Below are 18,447 nucleotides of genomic sequence, written 5' to 3'. Positions count from 1 at the left end.
CTGACTGTAAGAGCAATATGACAATGGAACCAATTACCTGGGGAGGTGGTGGGCTCTCCCACACTGGAGGCGTTCAAGACGAGGCTGGACAGCCATCTGTCAGGGATGCTCTGACTTGGATTCCTGCACTGAGCAGGGGGTTGGACTCGATGGTCGTGTAGGCCCCTTCCAACCCTACTATTCTATGATTCTATGATTCTTGAACATCACTGAAACCACATATCACCTTAGAATGGGAATCCACTTTTAAAAAAACAAGGCCTGACCCCTCAAGCCTAAGTACGTCTAGCTGCACTTGTGCATAACTAGGGATGTTGGAGAAATCCAAAACGGAATCAAATGAGTTTGGATTTCTATGAATCCAACCCAAGGGATTCAGCAGCAGACCAGCTTTTCCCGAGTTGCACAGATTCTGTGGACCATTGCTGTGGTTTTTTAAAAAACTTTCCAGAATTTATGCAAATTTAGTCCTGGAAAAATACGTAAAATTTCAAAAAATGTGCATTCCCCCCATAGGCCAAAGCATGAAAATGCACATGGGGGGGGGGATTTGCACATTTGGGAGGGATTTGCACATTTTCACCAGTGAGGATTTGCACAAATTCAGGAAATTGGAAAAAAAAATCTGATTCTGTCAATTAGTGGATGATGAAATAGAAGGCAAAGCACAGACAGAACAGATTTTACAAAACCTGTACATCCCTATGCATATCTCTATCCCTTATCTCTCCCTTTCCTGTGTCCATTTTTTTAAAGCTTGGTTGGAGAAAATGGACCAAGGGTCCATTCGCTGGTATACTGGATAATTTTAGACCCTGGACGTAACAGTCTTATGGGGTGGGTCTTAGATGGCCATGTGTATTACTTCAGGTGTGGTGCACAGAAATCACATTTTTCTTCTCCCCCATCCCAAATTGCCATTCTATGCTTTACAGCTGCTTCTACATTCCTTATATGTTGTTGTTATACAACAACAACACACTGCTTGCCAACCCTGGTGAAAAAAAAGTATTCGGAGCATGTGCAGTTTTGCATGTTAAACTCCCCTGAAGCACAGCACTGTCAGCACTACGGGAAGAAAACAGAGCTTGTTTCTCTTGCCTCTTTCTAGGTGCTCAACTGGGGGGACAGGCTGGGTTGCGGGGCCCTCAACTTTGGTCCCAGGGTCCAACCCTGACTGCATCACTGGTCTGTTTATCTTAACATCCTCTCTCCATCAGCAGACAGCCACATGCCTTTGGAAAGCTTCCAAGAAAGGAATGAAGACAACCCTTCTCCACTGTGGGTAGCCTTGAGCACCTCGTAGTGAGGTATAGACCAAACTGTCTAATTTCAGCACGGTTATTGCCTGTCTGTGTTGGAGAATAGGAGCAACTCCGCATGCTCCTAGACACTAGGGGGCAATAGAGAATGTGTTGCATCAACAGCCACTTGTCTTGTTCATCCCCCTTGTTGTCTGATCAGTTCCTTTTTTCCTGCTCCCTCCCCTTCCTCTTCCTTCTTCTTCCTCTTGCCTCTGCAACAAGCAACATCAGGTGCTCTTTCCAGAAAAGGAAGCAAGTAACCATATCTCATGCCTTCACTTACTTACACTCACTCACCCAGCTTTAGGGGGTGCTAACACTATCTAAACAGTGTTAGATAGCCTTCTCTGACAATATGTATAAAAGTGCTAATAAAGTAAGTTGATCTGAATTTCTTTTAAACTGGCTGTAGCCCCATTTATTGCCTCCAGTACTAAATGCTGTGTTGCTGCGCTCTCTCTATATAAAGCAAATCTGCTGTAAGTTACACCAGACTTTCCAAGAGTTTCCAAGGTCAACTGCATGCTCACTTACCACACCCAGCCTGCACTCTCCAGTCTCCGATCAGGATCCCAAGGGCTTGGCAAACCAAGGCGTAGGCTTGAATGGCTTGGCAGAGTCCTCCCGTGCCATTATCTCGAATGCTGCACAAGTCGTACACGCAGCTGTGGACAAATGCTGTGGGGTCGACAATAGCCCCACATTCCCACAGGGGGCCTCTGGTTTTGTTGATGAAGCCACAGTGCTCGGGGCCAAAGTAGAGAGACTCCATTGCAACATCGCAAAGGCTGCAGTTGTCCAAGCAGCCCGGAGAACACTTCCATTCGGGGTGATAGACGCGCCAGCTCTCCCCCAGATCCAGCACAGATGTGGCCAGTTTCCCATCTGAGCGCAACGCATCATCCTCGGGGTTCTTGTTATAGTTCCCACAGAGTCCACATGTGGCATTGATGTAGGAGCCTGGGACTGAAATAGCAGCATAATGCTCTCCGTCATATGTCACCAAAAGGCCAAAGTCGGTTTCTACTGCCGTCGACAATCCACTCTGATAGATCTTTATTGCCCCCAGTTCCAGAAAGACGGGTAGAGACATGACCAAGTCATCTATCTGCAGAATGGGTACAAAATGCCTTTTTTTAAAAAGAAGAAAAAAAAGAAGAGAGGATCCAAAATGTATTTGTTTACTGTATTTATAACAAAGCTTTCTACTGCCTTTATTATTAGCAACAGCAACAACAACAACAACAACTCTTACCAGTTCCCTGGGACTTCAGACTCTGGCCTCATCCATCAGCTGAAGCACCAAGGGCCACTTGGTTGGAGAAGCTGAGAGAGGCACAGAGGCTGGTGGACCTACACCTTCGGAGACCTAAAAGCGGTGCCCCAATCCCTGAGCAACAGCTCCTCTGCTGTCACGGAGAATGGGGATCTCCTCTCGTGCCAAGGATATGCCTCCGAGGGATGGGTGTGTGTATTTCGTTATTAGAAGATTTGATCATATTAGTCACAGCTGGGTTTGTGATTTGGTGCAGAACGCATGATAAATTGCTTGCCTGGTGAGAAGGTTGCAGATAACACGTGCTGTCTAGATAGTTTTGTAGATAGTGCTGGGGTGGGTCAGTGGTCATGGTCCATGTTATTTATTTATTTATTACATTTATATCCCACCTTTCTTCCATCATGGAACTCAAGGTGGCTACATGTGCTTCCCAGGTGGCCTCCCCTCCAAGCACTGACCAGACCCAGGCCTGCTTAGCTTCAGTACGGTGGCTGCCTCATGTGCCTTCAGACTATGCCCTGTTAGTACAAATGACAAAGGGAAATGTAGCTGTGAGGTAATTTAGATTGCTAGGTAGGAAGTTGAAATCGAGCCTGTGGTGCCAAGAAGATTCTGTGAGGTCTGATCCAACCTGTTCTATATTAGCATTTTTAAATATATTATATGTCAAATATTTCTCCAAACAACCCTGAAATTAGTAGAATGTTTTGGTCTTCAGATTTCTCCTTCCTGGTACAATCCCAGACAATTGAGGATTGCGCAAGTCATCCACATCATCATGGAATTATGTAGCCAACCACATTTGGGTAGATGGCATCATCGCTGAGGGCAAGCAAAGCAATTCAGGAAGCACTGCCCTTACTTTGCCTGTGCAAATGTTTTTGTTCTCTTTCAATGTAGCCCCTGAAAAATTGCCAAAAGAGGTAGCGGGGTTGCTTTTCACTGCTGCTAAAAATGTTTGTGAAACACCTGTTTCAGCTCAGCCCTATTATTTATTTAGGGTGCAATCTTGTGAGTTGCGTTCCCGATAGAGCCCTCTATCTATTCCATGCCCTACCAGCAACAGCCAGGCAGGGGAAGAGGAGGATGGAGGCGACTTCACCTCCGTTCAAAATACAAAAACCAGCTAGATGGGCCCCTGACCCTATCCAGCTGATTTACCTCTTGGTGTGTGTGGGGAGGGGACTGGAGGGGCCAGAGGATACTGCATAATCTGGCTTCTCCTCTCCCCTCCAAGCCCACCAGCACACCTCCTTTTCTCCCTCTCTCACTTCTTTTATGAGGTTGCAGTGCAACCTCCTAAGAAAAGCTTTCCATGGCAGCTTGGAGGAGGTGAGAGGGGCAGTAGAGGGAAGATACACCATCAGATCTCCTCCTCCATACCCATAGCTATGTCTATGGGTGCCAGGGAGGAGGTCCACTACATCCTAAGGCACCCCAGACACTGTCTTGGGGCCACAGGATTGCTCTTCTATTTATTTACTAATTAATGTAATTCATGTAATTCATAAAATTTCTACCCCACCCTTTATCATAAAATGATCCCAGGGTGGGTCACAATGTATAATATATCATTCTAAAACCTATGAAAGTGCACAGAAACTGGATGCCATGAAAAAACTCACAAACATCACCTATCAGCTGTCTTGATGTCTCACCCATCTCATCAAAAGGCTTGTTGAAAAAGGACTGTTTTCACCTGGCACTGAAAGCTAACCAGTGTTGGTGCCAATCTAAACTCAAGGAGCGGAGCATTTCGCAGCCGGGGTGCCATCACTGAGAAGGCCCCATTATGAATTCCAGAAGTGCAGACTTCAAAAGGGCATCCCAGGATGTTCTCCATTCATGGGCAGGAGGCTATGGGGAGAGGCACTCATGTAGGTAGCCAAATCCTAAGCCATCCTAAGCTCTAGTCTTAAATAAATGATCCCTTCAGTAAATAAGGAATCTCCCATTCATTAAGTCAGTAACTGAATCTCACCATAATTTTCCCAAAGCTGCCTTTAGGAATGATTATCTTGTGTGAATAAACCTCAATGGAGATATCTTTCAGCCAGGAGACAGAAGAAGCACCTCGATTCTCATTCTTGGCTTCCACACTGAAGAAAGGCAGGGTGGATCCTGGCCAGCACTGCCGGGCAAGGAGGTAGGAGCAGGAACCTTGGAAGTGGAAGAGGAAGCCGTCGAAAGTGTGATAATGCGGGTCTCCGAACACCACGCAAGTGCTGCTTTCCACTGGCACACACTGGTAGAACTTTTCCTTTGGCTCACAGATTTCATAGGGGCCACAGGACACCTCCTGGCAGAAGATCTCATTGTTGAAATCCAGGCAACGGCATTTGGTGGAGCAGTTCGCGCTTTCCCAGAATAGCTCTCCTTGACGGAGGAACTGCCCTGAAAGCAAAGCAAAACATAATGTGAGCTTTTCAGAGCTCAGAATACCATGTACAAATTGGACCATATTGTAGTGAAATTCCCAACAGCTGCTTTCCTGAGTCTGGAAACTTAATTTGTCCATGAAAATGACAATGACAACAACAGCACATTGACCCATGTGCTGGCCACGGCGTAGACAACTGGCATTGTTGTCTGTCCTGTCCTTACAGAAAGGGAGGATGGTGATGGCTAGAAACTGGGCTTATTTAGTTATGGGTCCAAACGAAAGCTATGGAAGATGTTTGAAAAAACCCAAAGCACATGTTACTATAAATGTGTAGCAAGCAGCTACACTTTTCTTTCTTTTTTTTAATCTAGAGTAAGTGCAAAGGTCCCTTTCTGGATCAGGAACCTACTGTTGTGGGTAGGGGGCCTTTAAGCCTTTCACCCCAATTCAGTCCCAATCTGGAATGTCCACAACTGGTTTAATCCTATCCACAACTGCTCCTCAGATTTATATTGCCAAACAATGAAGTAAATGGATTGCTATTTGGCAATATATATTGTAGGTGCAGATGGGAAGTGATCCAAATCAGGGCTGAAGCCCCCTACCCACCATGCAATGTTTTTGACCCATATCAGGACCCCTGTGCTTGCTCTAGCATTAAGAAATAAATAAAAAAGATGTTGCTGTTAGGTAAGTCTTTAAAGCAAAGTGTGCATTGGCCCTTTGTTGAACTTCTGGAGAAAGTGAAAACAAATCACTTTAGTCGGGTCTTTGGCTGAATTGTTCCTGTGCCCCCTTGCTGTGGCTGTTTAACTTATAATGGGTTTTATTTATTGGTATATAGTATCTTTTCAATGTTAGGTTTGTTGCTGTAAATCGGAGGTATTGAACCTCTTTCAGCTCAAGGCCTGAATTCCATTTGGAGAAGCTCTCAGAGCCTCATTCCAGTGGTGGGTGGGCTGAAGGCAAAAGGGAGCCAGTAAGAGTTTAAAACTCATCTTGCCCATCACTAAGCTTTAGGAGAGGCATTTCAGCCTTTTAGAATGTGGGGGGGGGGGTGCACAAAAGCCAGAAATCCACCAAACTATTGGTGGTTTGTGGAAAGGGGGAGGAGCCATCTGGGGAATTCTGGAAAGTGAGACTGGGACCAAGGCAGGTCAGATTTGTGCCCCCTCCTGCTGGGCCCTGAGATTGTCCACCCTTGTTGTAAACTGCTGGGAAAGCAGTATATAAAAGTATTTTGGATAAAGAAACATGTATATATTACCTTGAGAGCTTGAGTCAATTCACATACATTATCTCTTAGGTAAAAACTTCTCTGGTATCACCTCCCCACCCCCACTAGTTGTCCTGTTCTGTGGATGCTTGAGGCTCAAAAAGGAAGCCAAGAGTGTCTGATGGAGTCAAATTACACAGGTGCAGTCCGATCAAGGTAGGCAAAGTCAAGGCAAAAGCCCTCTTATGCAGAGGATAAGCAAAAACAGGACCTTGGACAGCTCCAAGTGTTCCCTGCTGACCCAACCTCTCTCCTAACTAAGGTACCGAGAGAAACATGTCATCTCAGCATGGAGCTAAAGCCTACTGAAATCTTATGGAGGCTGACAAGAACCTGTAGCTCTGGGTGTGGTTGGTTCTACCAGGACCCTGGAGGAACTGACTGGGTTGTTAAAGGGCCCTTGCCTGATTTTGCAGTTTTTGACTTCTGCAAGGCTGGGGCAGGTGCTGCCAGGAACTCATCTTCTGAATCAGAGTATGGTGGCAGGGCTGCAGCATTAGACTCTTCATATTTCAGTGTTTTAAGATGTTGTAATAGGCTCTGTTACAGACCGAAAGGAAGGATAAAAATAATAAAATAAATATAAGTAATCCTTACAACAACCTTGTAAGGTAGATCAGTATTACCATCCCCACACTGCAAGCTGATATTGAGGCTTGCTTAACAAAGTTGTATGCATTTATGTAGCTGAGGCAACAGTTCAACTAGGGACTTTGTGGCTTACAGCTCACAGCCACCCTTCCCCAACATGGTGCCCTCCAAATAGACTACAACTCACATAATCCCTGTCTCTGATCATGTCGGAATTGTAGTCCAAAACACCTGGAGGGCACCACATTGGGGAAGGGTAGCTAATGCTATTAATCACTATGCTGTACCAGCTCTCCAAAGAGAAAGTTGATTAAGCATCTTTTCAGTAACTAACTGAATTATGATAATATGTATTGTCACATATTGCCATCATATGTTTATTAGTAATGTTTATCAGCTGCTTAAATGTATTAAACCAGTTTCAGACCACGGGAACTGCAGGTCTGTTAAACAGCTGCATGGCTGCCTTTTAGCTGGGATAGGTCTACACTAGAAACACACATGCATATGTATGCATAATTTGCTGTCACCATGATATATAATGTTAGCATAGAATGTGACAATGTAGGATGCATGTGACACTGGCGCTGCTTCTCGTCCTTAATTTAATTTCTGTTTCCCCCACCCAGTATTTCCTGTACATATACAATTTCTTCTCCCAGAACAGTGGCTCAGCATTTTAACTGTCCCCCCCCCCCACCACCATATTCTCCAGAAAGAGCGCAACACTGAATTGCAAAAGCTCCAAGAATTTAGTGGCTGTCAGTTCTAAGCTCAAGAGGGGGAAAAAATCACAGTGCATTTAACCACACTTAGGCAGCAGCCGAGGGCAACTGGCACCTACAAAACATAAATCCGTGTCGCATAAATTACATCTAAAATAGGCCATCATTGCTGTAACTGAACCCTAATAGCGACAGGTGAGTTATACTTGCAACTCAAGGGGCATTAATTTGCAATTGCTTAGTTAGGCTCGTTTTCCTACAGTATGAATTAGCAGTAATTAAGCATCAAGAAGCATAATTTTGGAGCAGCAATGCTTTACAATAGTTACAGCATTGCTGAATGCAACCCATGGTAAAACATCCCTCATATACTACTGCTACGGCTAGCAGTAATGCTAATCAGCATCACCTCAGTGACTCCCCACAGCAGAATAAAAACAAATAAATCCACTCAAAATTTATAGCAACCCTGGGTCTCCAACCTGGTGCCCATGGGCACCAACGTGCCTGCAGACATTTCTCTTGGCTCCAACATAGGCTCCCTGTCACTCCTGGTTTTTCTGTTCTTTCGTAAGGTTTGCTTTAATTAATGGAAAAAATCCTGGAAGGCAGGCATGCTGCAAAGCGAAGTGCTGCCCTTCAGTGCCATCTTTATTTGGGTTCAAAGGAATTGTTTAGTGTGCTGGGGCTCAGACCCCACCTCTGCCTTGTACTCAGTCTTCTGGATAGGTTACTTGTCCTTTGCCGGGCCTCCAATGGTAGCCATTTTGTGGTGGTGCTCAGGACAGTTTCTCAAATTGCCAAATGCGCCCACAGCTCAAAAATATTGCCTGCCCCTGCAGTAGATACTTGGCTTTAACCCCTGAGCTGCCATTTTGTACCTGGCTCCATTTGGTGGGATTTGGAGGTTCTGGTAAACGAAACAAAACTGATCCTGCATGCCCAACGTCTTCCCCCTTCTGCCCAAGCCTTGCTTCGTGTATCCCTGCCTGTGAACCTGCTTGTTCCTCCTTTATTCCCCTCCCTCCCTGCTTCCCATCACAGTCTGCAAGCTTCCCAGCTTGCCTGCCTGCCAGGACTGGCCCTACCTTTAGGCAGAGTGAGGCGACTGCTTCAGGTGGAAGATGCCTTGGAGCATGGCAGGACAGTAGCAGCAGTTCCTCTGAGACCCTCCTGCTGCTTCCCTCTGTTGGAAGGGAGACCTGCGAGTGCCCTGTGCCCTCTGAAACTAGCCTGCTGCCCTCTGGTGTACTGCAGGCTGCTGCCCCATTGCCAGTGCTGGAGTAAGATTCAATGGCCAGTCCAGTTGGCTTCTGCATAGGGAATTCAGGAGAGGTGCCATCTTGTCCTTCGTCTCAGGCAGCTTTCAGAAGAACATACAAAAAGCCCTGATGCTGGATCAGACCAAGGGTCCATCTAGTCCAGCATTCTGTTCACACAGTGGCCAACCAACTGCCCATGGGAAACCCACAAGCAGGACATGAGTGCAACAGCACCCTCCCGCCCGTGTTCCCTAGTAACTAGTGTACATAGGTACACTGCCTCTGATGCTGGAGGTAGCATAGAAGCATCAGGACTAGTAGCCATTGATAGCCTTCTCCTCCAAGAATTTGTCTAACCCCCTTTTCAAGCCATCCAAATTGGTGGCCATCATAGAATCATAGAATTGGAAGGGGCCCACAAGACCATTGAGTCCAACCCCCTGCTCAGTGCAGGAAGCCTGATTCCAAGGCAGTCTCCCATCCAAGTACTAACCAGGGCTGACGCTGCTTAGCTTCCGAGATCAGACGAGATCAGGCGCATCCAGCCCTTTGCTCATCTTAATTACATCTTGTGGTAGCGAATTCCACAGTTTAACTCTGTCCTGTGTGAAGAGGACTTCCTTTTATCTGTCCTGAATCGCCCACCAATCAGCTTCGTGGGAGGAACCCATTGGATTCTAGTATTATCAGAGAGGGAGAAAAATTTCTTCCTATCCACTTTCTCTACACCTTTCCTTCCCCCTAGCTTTGGACAGATGTCTTAGCTCAGCTCCTGACCCTGCCTCTACCAGCCCCCGAACACCTCTGCCCACTGCTAGGTTGGCTACTTATGAATTGCCCCCAAAGAGGACAAGCGAGGATGGCGATTTGCATAACATGTGCATGTGCTAATTTATATGTATAGATGCAAATGTAGAAATAATTACAGTAATTTAAATAGCAGCACAGTACATCTCACCAGAATGTGGAAGACTGTGGCCAAGTGACCTGTGTCCCTGCCTGTTCACTCTGCTGTCCAGGTGCTGCTGATGAGCAACAGATCTTATGGCATTCTATCTTTAAACTGGACTTGGACTGCCCAGACCTTCAAAGAGAGCAGAGGTGTTCAACCTCTTTCAGCCTGAGGGCCGAATTCAGTTTTGGAGAAGCTTTTGGGGGCCAAGTTCCAGTGGTGAGCAGGTCTGAAGGCAAAAGGGGCAGGAGAAAAGGTAAAATGGGTGGACCAGAAAGACAAAAACATACCAGCATATTTTATCTTAATACTCTTATTGCCAGGGATTAAACCTTAGGAGAGGCATCTCAACCTTTTAGAATGGGGGAAAACTGCACACAAGCCAGGAAACCACCAAATGACTGGTGACTGGAGGAAAGAGGGTGAAGCCAGGGGAAGGGGGGTGGCTAGTTATAGAACCCCAGGGGGCCAGATTGAGTTACCAGAAGGGCCAGATTTGGCCCCCAGGTCTGAGGTGTCAAGGGCTCCTTGGAGGCCTCTCTCAGTCTAATCCAGTAGCCAAGTCCACAGACAAAGGGATTCCTTTTAAAGCTTTATTCTTCTTTTATAACTTAACAACTCTACCGTTAGCAACTAGATCTGAGCAGCAGAGTACCTATGCCCTAAGTTGGAACAGTTGGTCCCCATTTGAAAGGGAATTACTGGCAGACCCCTGAACTTAAGGGCTAGGGAGAGTCCCTCCCCTTTTCCCATGGATCCTCTGGGCGCAGCCGTTGTTTGCGTGCCAACCGGGCACTACGCCTCCTTTCTGCGCCCTCCATTTGGCACCGCTCTCTGCGTCAGCGTCGCGCGTCCATCAAGTCTGCTTCCTGTGTTCTGTCACTCCCTGGACTGCTATCTAAGCTAGGAATGCTGGTGGGAGGAATCTCCATCAGCTGTTGGCCCTGGGAAAGAGGAGCGCGCTCCTCTCCCAGGAGCAACTGCTCTTCCTCAGAATTAGAACTACTGTGGGATTCTATGGGCTCAGTGTCCACCCTGGCATGAGGTTCCCCATCCCTGAAATAGAGGATGCTTTCAAATAGAGGGCGGTCCTCTTGCATCCCTTCAAATAGAGGACTGTAAAAGAGGACACCCAGTCACCCTACACTGACAGAAATACGAGACCTTATGTGTGTTTCATTCCCTAACATTTGCAGGCATCTGACAGAGGGAGGATATTCACCCATGATGACAGGAAAGATCTCGGGTGGGGGGGAAGGAGCTTCTTTAAATTTCTAAACCATTGATGCTATAATCTCTACGCAGTGCGGGGGATTGCTGAGGCAGCTCCAGTAGTGTTACATGGAGGCTTGCACAAACCTTACCCTGGGATAGGAACAGAGAGGCTTGCAACGCAGCTGAGATCCATAATTCAGGAGTGGGGGAAATGGCGATTGGCCATCGCATCTTTTTTACTGCAATGGCATTTCCAAAGGAGAGGGCGGGTGAGGCTGGCTTGTTATCGGCGGGGTGTTGCATGGGTAAAGATAAGATTAATAGGATCTCTATCAGTGCTGGTATTTTAAAAGCCAAACACAAGAGACTCTTAACTTAGTGGACAGGCAGTAATGAAAGGAATGGCCCTGTTTTCTTTTTAAATGACTCTGTTACTTGCAGATTTACGTGAGCGGAGTTTGTATGCTGCAAATGAGGGGAGCGTTTCAGTCTCCCAGAGGGCCAGGCCTCCTTTTACTGGTCATGTCCCTTTCCTCTGATGGCTGTTCATTTGGTGGTGTCCCAGGTTTTGTGTGTTTTCCCCCACCCTCATTCTAAAACGCCGAAATGCCTGTCTTTCATCCTCCCCCTTCGCAATCAACATACTCCAGGAAACAAAGCCTCGGAGCTATGCTTCTTTATTCCTTAACGACTATCTTCTTTAAAAATGCGGATTCTAGGAAAATCTCAGACTGCAGTGAAACAGCTAATCCACACATCTACGAATATCAATAGAGGAGACGAAGTGGAAGTTAGAGAAGTTGCCAGCAGTCTGGCCAAGACCTTTTTGGCAGGACTAGCTTTGCAGGGATGCCCCTCCCTTAGGGTGGCTCCCTCCTATGTTGGCTTTCGCAAGTAGCCAATCTGGTGGAGCGTCTTGGCCCCATCTCTAACTTTTCCTGCTTTGCTCTGCGACGGACCCTAGCATCTCTCAAATCACGCCCCTCACTCTCCTCCTCTTCCAAAACCTGGGTTCTCATGGTGAAAGAAAGGGGGGCATTCAGGCTGGGCCATCTGTGTGTCACGGTCTTGGGAAGGAAGTCTCGCTGTATCTGAGCTCACTAGGGAGGGTGCTTCCCCCTGTTCTGGCTGTTCCCATTCAGATTCTGAATCTGAGCTGCCAGACATCTCCACACACTCAGGTTCATTCTTGACTATGCCTCTCCTAAGATTGAGTTACTGTCAGTAAGAGCTTTAAGCTAAAATAGGCTGGCATTTTTAGCCCCATCCCTTTTACCTTTGGGCCCAACTCCTTTGTCTTTGATGCCACCTACCACTGGAACATGGCCCCAAAAAGCTTCTCCAAAAGTGAATTCGGCTGTCAGGTTAAAAGAGGTTCAACACCCCTGCCTTAAAGCCTCCATGTTTCAACAATATGGCTTCCAAAGGAAGGCTCCAGGATGAAGCAACTGAGTTAGAATTCATTAGAAATGATGATCCTGTGGAAGTTGGACTGAACTGGGATGAGGGATGGCTTTCGTCCTTCAGAAAGTGATTGTCTCACTTCAGGTGTTTATAGTTCGTGGGGGGTGGAGAGAGACTTGTGGTTGTTGGACTATAACTCCCATCATCCCTTACCTTTGGCCATGCTGACTAGAGTTGATGGGAATTGGAGTCCAACAACATCTGGAGGCACAGAGTTGGGGAAGGCTTCCTTTCCTGCTATGCTAACGGATCACCAAAGTCCCTAGTTGAGAGCCAGTGTGGTGTAGAGGTGTGAGTGTTGGAACATAACTGGGGAGACCTGGGTTCAACTCCCCATTCAGCCATAATGCATACAGGATAACTGTGGCCCAGTCACTATAGCTTAGTTTATCCTGCCTCACAGGGTTGTTGTGAGAATAAAATGGAAGCGGGCAGGAGAACCATGTACACTTCACTGAGCAACTTTGAAGAAGGTGTGACATAAATGTAATAAATAGTTAATCACAATTTGGGACTGGGTCCTACCCACTCCGTTTGGATCCGAGATTCATTTGTGATCTACACAGAAATCGGTCACACCCACCTTCAGCTAACTATTACATCCTTTTGGGCTTTTGGCTCTCGCTATGTAAAGCTTATTTTCCACTTTCAGCACCCACGTGCTTATATACTCTCCATATTGGAAGACCAATTCATGCATTTGATGACCCATTAAAACTTATGCTGCAATATATTTATTAAATGCCACAGGATTCTTGTTTTTGCATCAGCAGACTAATATGGCTACCCGCCTGGCATCTGTAAATTGCTACTACCACAGATAAGAATGGAAGCACACAAATTAAGTAACGAGCATTACATGAGATCAGTTTTTAACGCAGAAAGCTCTTAGCTATCTCCATTACATTTGTCCTTTATTATCAGGCAGGTCAAGATAATGACTGTAAGGTTCTTTGTGCTAATTAATATTAATCTTAGTAGCAATGAATAACATTAATCAATTATGATAATACACTACAAATTGTCATGGTTTGTCCTTCCCTCTCTTTTCCCAGAATTCCCTGCCAGAACTAAAGTTCCCAGAATTTCACCAGGAAGGCCACCATGGGAAATTCTCCCAAGAAAGTTCACAATGTATTTAACTGCCCTTGAAACTCTGTGGCTGTTTTGCCTGAGTAGGAACCTCTAAATTCATCTTAAGCTGCAATTTAGGGTGAAATCCAATTACAGCTCTAGTTAAACAGGTTTAAAAACAGGGATAAGTATGCAGTGTAGATGCGGCCTTCCACACCCCACTTACATCGTGATCAGTAATGAATGAGGAGTGTGTTGTATATAAAGGATTCATATGCAGTGGCAGAGCACATGCTTTGCAAGCAGAAGGTCCCTGGTTTAATCCCTGGCATCTCCAGGTAGGTCTAGAAAAGACATCTTCTGCCTCATACCCTGGAACTGCTGCCAGTCAGTGAGGACCAGGGCTTGGGAACCTTTTTTTGGCCAAAGGGCTGGAGTCTATTTTGGAGACGCTCTCAAGGGCCCCTTCCCAGTGGTGGGTTGGGCCAAAAGCAAAAGTGAGTGGGGCTGAAAAGTCCAGCCCTCACAAATTCTATTGTTACCAATGTATAGTAGTCAGCATATCTACTCAGAAGTAAGCAGGACAAGCCTCTGCAGGAAAGGGCTCAGAAGCAAGCAGGACTGAATCGCTCAGCAGCACTTTCAAATAGCATTTCTGCTCTAAGCATCAGCATTGTCTACTCAGAAGTAAGAGGGGCAAGCCTCTACAGGAAAAGGCTCAGAAGGAAGCAGGACTGAATCACTCAGCAGCACTTTCAAATAGCGTTTCTGGTCTAAGCATCAGCATTGTCTACTCAGAAGTAAGCGGGGCAAGCCTCTGCAGGAAAGGACTCAGAAGGAAGCAGGACTGAATCGCTCAGCAGCACTTTCAAATAGCGTTTCTGCTCTAAGCATCAGCATTGTCTACTCAGAAGTAAGAGGGGCAAGCCTCTGCAGGAAAAGGCTCAGAAGGAAGCAGGACTGAATCGCTCAGCAGCACTTTCAAGTAGCATTTCTGGTCTAAGCATCAGCATTGTCTACTCAGAAGTAAGCGGGGCAAGCCTCTGCAGGAAAAGGCTCAGAAGGAAGCAGGACTGAATCACTCGGCAGCTTCTTCCCTTGGCCTCACCCCCTCTTCCCCCAGAGAAAAGCTCATCTGATTGGAGAGAAGTGCTTTGCCCTGCCAAGCACTGAGAAAGGGAACCTCAGTGCTAAGCAGGGAAAAGCACTTCGCTCCAATCAGCTGCTGATCAAAGATGAAAGCTTTCCCCTGCAAGACAGAGGGGAAGAAGCTGCCAGACCAGATGGGGAACCCCTGTGGGATTTATCAGACCCACAGGTTGGAGGTTCACCATCCCTGGCCTGACTCAGTCCAAGGCAGTTTCTTACCTCTGAAACTGCATCCGTTGGCCGGGTCGATTTCTCTTCCATCGATTTTGAATACCCAGCGGCCTGGCACATTGACATTGGTTGTGTCTTCGATGTTGACTATGTCTGGGGTTCTAGAACCAGGGATGCTAAAATAGTTGGTGCTGTTTCCACCATTGAAGCCTGCCTACAAGACAGAAAAGGCAAGGCTCACTTGCAAACACCGAGACATGCACCTCTTAGCCACTCTGCCAGCTAGCATCGCAGCCAATGACTTGAAGCAAAACCAACAGTCTTGTGGCACCAGGGCTGGCCCAAGACATTTTGCTGCCTGAGGCAACGGACAAGATGGCGCCTCCTTCCATTCCATGTACAAAATCTGTCTGGACAGGCAGATGGATCTGTTTTCAACACTAATTATAAGGCAATGTCCTCCACTAATCCTGAAGGCAGCAGGCTAACTTAAGGGGCACAGAGTAGGCTGCAAGACACACAGCTCTCTCCTTGAAAATCTTGCTGCTGCCTGCCAGGGTCTGCTGCCTGAGGCAACTGCCTCACCCTGCCTAATGGTAGGGCCGGTCCTGTGTGGCAACTTAAAGACTAACAAATTCATTATGGTGTAAGCTTTCATGGACTAGAGTTCACCATCAGATGAAGTTATCTTTGGTGTGTGTGTGTGTGTGTGGGAAAAATCTGTAAAAAGTGGAGTTAAATCGCAAGACGTACAGTCTCTGAAACACAATCAGAGTGCAAAATAAGCCATCACCATTCACTATAGCAGTGATTAGTCATATGCATCTGATGAAATGGACTCTAGTCCTCCCGTTAGGAAATGAGGAATCCCCACCGCAAGGGGGTGGAGCCTGGGAGAGTGGGTCACAGGCCAGATGGGTAACCTCTGTGGGCAGATTAGTCCTACAAGCTGGAGGTTCTCCACCCCTGGAGTATGCCACAGTAAATATGCTGGTCTTTTAGGTGCTAACAGGCTACCATGGCTGCTCCTCTGGACTTGAAGCGAACACTGAAGCTCAGTCCTCTGAAGTGTGGGTAGCCACTGCCATTTGATCTCTCCCCTGATTACTATTACCGCTAGCTACAGGACCATCATGTCTGATGGGTTGTGGAGGAATGGATGGAGAATTGCAGCCCCTCTCCTAACCTCACTCTCTTACTTCTTCTGAATGCTGCACTCACCCATCCATGTCCAAGGATGTTGCCTCAAGCAGGGCAAAAGCCGGCCTGCTTTTCAAAAACAGGCCCTGACCCACATTTCCTCAAACTGAACATGGCCTCCAGGTTCTGCAGAGGAGGAGGTAAGGAACACTTCCCTCTCTCTCACCCCAGAAACTACAGGTGGGGAAGGAGATTGCATTCCCTCTCCTAAACTAGTTCCTTCAGCTTTGGCAGGGGAAGGGGGAAAGGGGGGAAAGACTTCACTTCTTCTCTGGAATGGTTGTTAGGAAGAACGAATTGTGCCCAGGTCCCAATTGTGCCCAATTCCCAATTCTTCTTGGTTTCCAAGAAAAAGAGAAGTAGGGGGAAAAGGAAGTGGAAGAGGAAGAAGAGGAGGACTTCCTGCACAGCTCCCGAATTGTGCCCCAAACTGAATCCTGTGCTTGCCGGAGGATGCACTCCATCATAAAGTCTCAGTGCATTTTTCAGCAGCAGTAGCACTTTATGGCAGAACGCTTCACACCAGCACTACTGAGTCCAAGCACTTTTACAGCACTTGGATTCAATACATATACGCACCACTTTCAGGCCATAGTTATTTGCTGGTTGGGTTCATCATCTCAAGGACACAGTGATGGAGCTAACTTCAAAACCAAGCTCAGTGTCTGATATTTTAGATTGCACCTATCTTAAGTCTTATTTTGCCCTGGATCTTCCAGATACTGTTTTGGTTTGTTTGTTTGTTTGGTTGGTTTTGGTAAGAATTAAATAGATCCTTGTTAAATGTGCAAGTGTCCCAGATGTTTTTGTGCTGTTCCACAACCCAGAAATTACCTTGCTATGAGGCAGCATGGTTGAGATTCAACACAGGCACAACTTTTCTCATGGGTGCTGTGTGCTGTAATAGTCATATGAGGAGAAAGCTCATGGAGATGAGCTAAAGATCCTACCTGAGCCATCACACCCCCAAGACCAGTTAGAGGGTCTCCTCCACTTGCAGTCCCAGTGGTCCAGTTAATTTCTTCATAGTTGAACATGGCAAATGAAGATGTTCCATCTGAGATTAGGAGAGCCTGGAAGGTGTTCACCTATTCAAAGTATAAATGCTTCATGTTCAGACAGTGAAAAAAGTTTCTCTTTGGCCAACCTTCTCCTTCAAAGTTCAGTATACTTACGAACTTAAAGTAGTGCATATTAGGAACCAACATGCAAAATACAATACTTTTTTAAAAAAAGCAAATCCCCAAAGATCTAGTAGTATCTTTAACTGGCAATGTTGAAACGACTGAAATTGAGAGAATTATCTTGAATTTTTGCAAGCAAGACTGAACTAAGAGAATGTTCTTGCCTCTTCCTCAAAAGACACACACCAAGTTTTGGTTTCAGAGGGAGATCCTACCTCAATAGATACTGCTCGAATGAAAACATCTCAATTTACCTGTTTTGTACTTCGCACATCCTATAGATGGCAGTGTTAGAATAAGCACTGAAAACACATACAAGGTTGTTGGAACTTCAGATCAAAACCTTTCCATCATTATACCTTAATCCATCCCAGTGTTAGTTTATTTGGTTACTTTCCTTATTTAAGTAGTATATTAGTACAAAACATGATTTTTGTAGAACTATCAACAGGATTTTACACTGAAAACTATGTTTCCACAATCAGCAAAGTTGTTGATTCTACCGCCTAAGAACATATTGTCCATCACTGCATTTTTGTTGCATTTTGGAAAGCTTCCCTATTTGGGGCATGGAGAACAAAATGTCTAGAAATTCCTCTAACAGTGAATTGATTCACTGATTTAAAAATCAGTAGCTGCTGCTGCTGCTGGCATGTGTGTATGTGTTTGTTCAATTGTAATTTGCATGTTCATGACTATAATGTCGTAAGCCTCCTTGTGAGGGCAGTGCATCCTGAATGGTGGGCTAAAATCTTTTAAATGAAGAAATAATAATAATTCGTGAGTAGAACTCTGCATGATCAGGGTTACATGCCTTATCAGGGCTCCTGATTGTCCTGAGAGTTCTACTCGCATTCAAGTGAACATGAGCAGAATTTCCTTTCAGACCTTCCTGATTCAACACGGCAAGGATTGCCATTAATCCATTGAGGGGATTGGGGCCTCCACATGTGGAGCCCTCGCATGGGAGTTAATTATGCAACCACAAGCTGATAAACACACATGTGTGAACTAGATCAGGGGTGGGAAGAAAGTAGACCTCCAGATGTTTTGGACCCAGCATTCCTGACCATTGACCATGCAGGCAGAGACTTCTGGGAGTTGAAGTTCAAAATATCTGGAGATCTACCTTCTGACCACCCCTGAACTAGACAAAGACAGAATGGGTAACAGGAGTAAAGCTGAAATCCTATACACACTTTCCTGGGAGTGAGCACT

The 18,447-nt window shown here is 46.1% G+C and overlaps 1 protein-coding gene across 1 annotated transcript in view; it reads right to left on the bottom strand.

Moving 5' to 3' along the window:
• TECTA (tectorin alpha) overlaps positions 1 to 18,447 on the bottom strand; it is a 103,558-nt gene that overhangs the window by 50,206 nt on the left and 34,905 nt on the right. Inside the window, exons 5-8 of the mRNA XM_084807234.1 lie at positions 16,996 to 17,133; positions 14,894 to 15,059; positions 4,565 to 4,977; positions 1,839 to 2,412 (exon numbers count right to left, since the gene is read on the bottom strand). Coding sequence (XP_084663360.1) covers positions 1,839 to 2,412; positions 4,565 to 4,977; positions 14,894 to 15,059; positions 16,996 to 17,133 — 1,291 coding nt within the window. The remainder of the gene's footprint in view (positions 1 to 1,838; positions 2,413 to 4,564; positions 4,978 to 14,893; positions 15,060 to 16,995; positions 17,134 to 18,447) is intronic.

The sequence above is a fragment of the Heloderma suspectum genome, chromosome 6 (assembly GCF_057233095.1).
Source record: "Heloderma suspectum isolate Gila_16-S chromosome 6, 16-S_ref, whole genome shotgun sequence".
Taxonomy (NCBI): Eukaryota; Metazoa; Chordata; class Lepidosauria; order Squamata; family Helodermatidae; genus Heloderma; species Heloderma suspectum.
The sequence above is the reverse complement of the archived record's forward strand: the minus strand, read 5'-3'. Positions and strand labels throughout refer to the sequence as shown.